The following is a 5998-nucleotide window of genomic DNA, read 5'->3' as shown; positions in this document are numbered from 1 at the left end:
TCTCTCTCTCTCTCTCTCTCTCTCTCTCTCTCTCTCTCTCTCTCTCTCTCACACACACACACACACACACACACACACACACACACCCTTGAAGGTAAGTCACAACTGCTTTTATAGCCAAGTGTCTGATAGGCATCCAATAAATCCATTATAGGAAGGTGCTTGACTTCCTTATAAATTATAAACATCTCAGTGCCAAGAGGTCCCATAGCTACATCTCTGCAGCATCTAGCAGAGGTATATCCTGTCTGTCAGTCAAGCATTTTTATGCTGTTGGCAAAATACAGAGCTAACTCTGATCAAAGGATTTACAACCTTTTTTTTCCATTCTATTCTGTTTGCCCTGAGGAAACTTCTTCCCTCCACACTACCACAATAGTCCTCTGTGCCTCCCCTTGCTGGGCTCTGCTTTAGGCCACATCAATGGACTTTCTGTTTCACTGGACTGTGAGCTCCCTGAGGCCAAATGTCTCTTCAGTCAAGGCTAATGATGTAGTAAACACTCACTAAATAATTCTTGATAGTTTCATAAAAAACAACTTTTCCCTCAAGTTCTTTGTTTACATAGGAATTGTTTAAAAGAAAAACAAAACCCCAAAGATTCAGCTCCTAGTTTAAGGGACCCTGAATTGGTGGTATGTCAGTTTCATCGAGTTTTGTTCATTTGAAGGAAGCAGACCTTTTACTGGCAAAGAATAAAAATACCTAGGATTGAAGGGAAAAGAAACAGCTATTTAATAAGTTACTATAGGGTAAAGCACACTAGAAGTTTCTAGTTAGGAGCTCTTTCCTGCAAACAACCCCTTTTTATTTTAGTTTGGGAAATAGTTTATTATAAAAGATTAATTACTTTCATGGACTCTCTTAATTATAAAGTTTAACTTATGGAAGACCCTGGTTAATCAGACAAGGACAGAAGCAACAATGACTCTGTAGTGAAGTCACCTGTGAAAAAATAGGTATTTTCCACCTTTCAACAAATAGCACATCCTAGGCAGGTATGTAAAGTTTTTGTTCATTTATATAAGGAGGCCAGGTGACTTGTTTGCTTTGTTTTTTAAGAGCGTACCAGGCTGGGTTGGTACTATGTGGTCCAATGGCCTTAAACTCAAAGTAACCCTCCTGCCCCCAACTTGTTTAATAGTTTTTAAAGAAATTTACTAAATATTGGCATAAGTTAGAGGCATATTTTATACATATACTTGTGTAATGATTTACAATTAGCTCATAGATTTTTTATGGATTTTATTAATGTGACGTGCACACGCGCTTGCGTGTATGTGTGTGTGTGTGTGTGTGTGTGTGTAGATAGGTGTGTGCATGTCACAGCACTCATGTGGTCAGAGATAAACTTTCAGAAGTCAATTTTCTTCTTTTTGGGGTTTCAGAGATCAAATCCAAGATGTCAGGCGTGGGTGACAAACACCTATTGAACCACCACTGGCTCATAATTAGATATTTTTCAAGTCATGTTTAAATTATGTTATGAAAGAACAACTAAGCAAAACTCGAAAGAATACCTGACTGCAGTTGTTACTGAGGTCTTCAACAAATGGCGCGACTTTAAGATTGTGTCCGGCTACTTCATTTCGCTAAGCACTGTGATTTAAGTGACTCAGACTCCCCTTTAAAGAATATGTGTGATAAGTAACAGATCTCTCTGAGGCCTTAAATGTTCTCCCCCGTTGCTATCATCTGAGCAAATACCATGTACCAGGTAGTAATTATTTTTCCCAGTCTGGAGACTGTCAATGCAAGATCTCATAATACTCGATCACTAAACCACAGCCCCGGGTTTATAGTCAATATTTCTAATCATTTACTTATTTAACAAATATCAACTCACCACCTACTGTATGGATACATCGACAGGCCAGATATTAGTTCATCCTTCCAATAGATTATAAACTAAAAAAAGGCATCTCTGTAGGATGGGTAATGTGGTCTTTATTTTACAGATGAAAGAATCAGGATGGAGGAAGCCTAACAGAGACCCGGCTGTCATCAATGCTCTTTCCAGCAAACAGCTGCTTTTCTCCACTCTTCCTGCTTGGTTTAACTTACTCATCCTATTTCATGAACTACAGCAGTTGTGAAAACAGATTGAGCCTGTAGTGGGAAGGCTAAAGGTCTTGCTTAAAAGTCACTACTTTCAAATCTTCTGCTAATATACAAAGCAAATGTTACTATTCCAGTTGTTTGGGATTAGAAGAAAGAAGGCCTGGAAACACACATATCTAAGAGCCGGAAAGCAGAGGGCTCTTAAGCCTATGAGAGATGCAGCTTGAGGGTTTTGTTGTTTCTCCTGCTCTTCTGGATTGTCACAGGAAGGGTGGCAAACAGTAGGGGGCCCAACCAGCTCCTGAGAGAGAGCTGGAAACTGGACCACAGCCTTGCCAGGCCTTGTCTTCAGCATGCACGTTTGCTTTCTTTGGCTCTGCCTGCACAGGACTGCTGCAGTTAATTATGAGGTGTAGTTCTGAACCGACACAGAAAGGCGGCAACTGCACCCTTCCTTTTGCTTCCTTCTTCTCAGCCATTTCTTCCACCTGACAAGATAGGATCTCTCACAGCAGTCGTGGAAATACAGCTAAAGGCACAACACCTTAGGAAGAGACTAAGGGCAGCACCACACTGGTCCTTTGTCATGGGTCTACACTAGAATTGTACAGCCAGCCATTCACACAATTAACTACCCCCTACAGCCCCATGTTATCTTCCTAGAGTACTGACCACTTCTCTTTCTTCTGCAGACTGAAGGCCTCTGCAGATTGTAGCCAGTTTACAGAGGGAAGCTCACTCACCTAAGATACAAGAATGCCTGTCAGTCTGAACCTAACCCCACCTACTCCTTCCAGCCCTTATCTTTCTACACCAGAGGCAGCAGTCGGTCCCTGTGCAGGCTGTGATCTTTCAGGCCTCCACACCTCTGCACACTCTCCTGTAGCTCTTAGCAGTATTTCTTCCCTCTTGCTAGCTACAGAAACTAAGCTCATTTCTTAAGACCCCAAGAAAATGATTTCTCCTCAGCAAAAGCTCCACTCGTCTTTCAAATGGTCTTGGCTGCCCTCCTCTGTTTCCACATTTTGCATGCATTTTTTATAGTATTAAAATAACGAATTGTAGTTATTCAGACTTTGCAAGGTGAATCTCTAAACATTATTTTTTCCCTTACGCAAGCCCCTCTAAAATCGCCCATTTTCCTGGCTGGTATAAAGCAAGGCTTCAATAAAATGTCTCTTAACAGAGTTAGTGTTGTAAAACAGAAACCACACATTGATAAATGATGTAATTATTTTACTAGTTTTACTAGTTTATCATACTAGTTTATTTTAGATATTGTGCTTCAAAAACTTTACCATAAATAACTTTTCATATCATAAAATAACTTAGTACGATTTATAATAAAACTTCTGAGAATTTAACCTCTCATCAAAATACATTAACCTGTGGCTTTAAAATACAATTAATCCTTTTCACTTTCCTTTTACTCGAGGGCATAAAGACAAAGAAAAAACAAACAAACAAAACACCAAACTATTGCTACACACTTAATGTTTCAACAAAGCAATATTTGGCTTATTTTAATGTAACTCGGCCATCCTAAATTAATAGTTTTCTTTCTTGCACAGTTCTTTGTAGTTTTTGTCCCTTTTGACGTAGATTTCTGCTTCAACACAGCTTCCTTCTTTATTTCCACCTCTCTCCATCTGCAAAGTCATCTCCTAGCCCCCGTGTAGTTGAACTCACTCAGCCCCTTGACATCAGTTTCTGTAATCCTTGCATCAGCGTAGGGAGTAACTGCTTGAGTAACTACAAAGGTATTTCAAAACTTCAGTGCAATTTGGTTCAGTTATTTCCATTCAGATGCCATCACCGTTCCGGGAGGTTAATCACTGGAACCCACTGATCCATGTAGCGACTTTCCCGGCAAAAGCAAATAAGTTGACTTAAGGCAGGATCCTTCCATTGTGATGAATGTGGGTTCTGAGAACAAATAAGAAAAAAATATTTCCCCCAAAAATGATTAGCTTATGCTTCTAATAGTACTACTTTTGAAAGGGCCAAAACCTGAACATTCTGTTAAACAGCATTTGGCAAAGTCTAAACACCTTGTAATACACACTGAGCCGTACAGAGTTTTGCATAGTTATCTGTACCACTGTGCATGAGGTTATCATTCACAAGTCCGCCCTAACCAAGCATGCACACCAGTGGGGTCATAAGTAAAATAGTTCTGAAAAACACTCTGTGAGCACAGCTGGGAGAGTTGCAGGGCAGGCAGCTTAACACCAGTTCTTATCTTCCCTGATGGTACAGGGCACTTTTCACTAGTAGCAAAAGTAATCAGGCTGCCACTTCCCTACACCGGTCAAAACAGAGAAAGAAAAACAAAAAACAAAACCAAAAAACAGAGGACCAGGACAGCACATTTCTCTCTGAAAACACTATCCATCCCAGACATTTTTAAAGGGGTAGGTGAGTGGAGAGGGACCATCTAAACAAGCACAAAGGTGCAGAGAAAAGAATTCCACTCTGTACACTCCAGAGTATCTCCAGGGAATTAATAAGGTCTGTCTGTCTCCTACACTCTTTCTATATTTAGCTTTGACAGCAAATGAAGAATGAAACTGACTTCTTAATGAAGGGTAAGCCGGGTATTTATTTGGCTTTATCTAATCTGTCCTGCTCAAAGAATTAGTCACGCGAGGTAGTGCCGAGGTAGGCAGGGGTACCCGGGCAGCCTGCTGACTCACAGGGATATCTTCCGCCGCTGGAGGCCACCCACGAGCTTAGACACGCTCGGTACCATCAGAACCCCCGCGAGATCAGCGTCCAGCACGGCCGAGGTCCACCCCAGTAAATTCCCGGCTGCAGTCCCGAGTCCCTTACCGTCACCAGCACGCAGTGCAGGTCAGGGGGCTGCGCCGCACCCCCGTTCTCCGCCTGACTCGCGTCGGTCTCCAGCAGCAGCAGCTCAGCCAGCCGGCCCGGGTTGCTGACCCGCAGGATGTTGATATCGTTCTCGCAGCAGAATGCTTGGATGAGGGTGAAGTGGATCTGCAGAGCCACGTCCCGGTCGTCGTCCTCGTCCGCGGCTAGCAGGCACAGCACCACGTTGTCGGGGTCGCTGGGAGCAGAAGGCAGCGGTGAGTGCACACGCTCCAGGGAGCGCGGGGACTGGAGGCGGGGGGTGCGGGCAGCCGGGGCCACTTACACATTGAGCAGCTTGGCGGCCTCGTACACGCCGACGGTGATGGTGCGCTGACTCCGCGCCTTGCTGAGCACTTCCTCCAGGGCATCTCCCACCGTGTCCATCCTGCAGACGGACGGGGCGAGAGCGGGTCAGCCGGGTCCCCGGCCGCGGGAGGGACAGCAGCCCCAGAGTCCGCAGACACACTTACCTTTCGGTCTTCTGCTCTGCCGCCGAGAATTCCTCCAAAGTCATATTGCAAGTGCGAGTCCCTCACGCGGTGCGCGGGCTGCTCCTGCCCCCCCAGTGCGCGGCGCCTGTTCTGCGCTCGCTCCCACCCGCCCGCTTCGCTCGCCTAAGTATCCGTAGGTGACGTGACGACCGCGCTGCTGCCTCTGGGCCACTGGAGGACAAAGGGCCTGATTCCCGAATTATGGGGCTACCCCTCAGCCAACCACGGCCGGCTTCATTTGCATGCCACGCAGCCATTGGCTTATGCAAATTAGCAGACTTTGACACTCCGCTCTCGGCTCCCCCAGCCTAGGCCGAGTGGAGCGGAAGTGGGCGGAGCTACGCGGGAGGGAAGCCCACGGGTTGAGAGTGGTGCAGAAACCGGGTTGGTGGGGTCCTGAGCCAGCTTGGGGTGTTGGTGGAGCCATCTGGTGCGGAGGGCTTTGCAGGGGTTCAAGTGTCCTCAGCTCGGTCTGGAACAGCCTGCCTATTGTTTTTCTAGTTGTGGACATCTTTTGATTGTCGTTTCGTGTCGTTTGCGTGAAGGGGCTGCTTTTAAATTGTTTCCAGGGT

At 45.2% G+C, this 5998-nt stretch overlaps 1 protein-coding gene across 1 annotated transcript; it reads right to left on the bottom strand.

Annotated features, from left to right (window-relative positions):
* Nucleotides 1-3317: 3317 nt before the first annotated feature.
* Gadd45a (growth arrest and DNA damage inducible alpha) lies at nucleotides 3318-5635 on the bottom strand. Its single transcript, XM_005360619.2, has 4 exons — nucleotides 5406-5635; nucleotides 5219-5320; nucleotides 4894-5131; nucleotides 3318-3987 (listed from the first exon to the last, which is right to left on the bottom strand). Exons 1-4 carry the CDS (start codon nucleotides 5447-5449, stop codon nucleotides 3874-3876), a joined length of 498 nt encoding a protein of 165 aa, XP_005360676.1. The 5' UTR covers nucleotides 5450-5635; the 3' UTR covers nucleotides 3318-3873.
* Between the last annotated feature and the right edge of the window lie 363 nt (nucleotides 5636-5998).

Source organism: Microtus ochrogaster, linkage group LG3 (genome assembly GCF_000317375.1).
Source record: "Microtus ochrogaster isolate Prairie Vole_2 linkage group LG3, MicOch1.0, whole genome shotgun sequence".
NCBI lineage: Eukaryota > Metazoa > Chordata > Mammalia > Rodentia > Cricetidae > Microtus > Microtus ochrogaster.
Note: the sequence above shows the minus strand (reverse complement) of the source record. Positions and strands in the feature narration are given on the sequence as shown.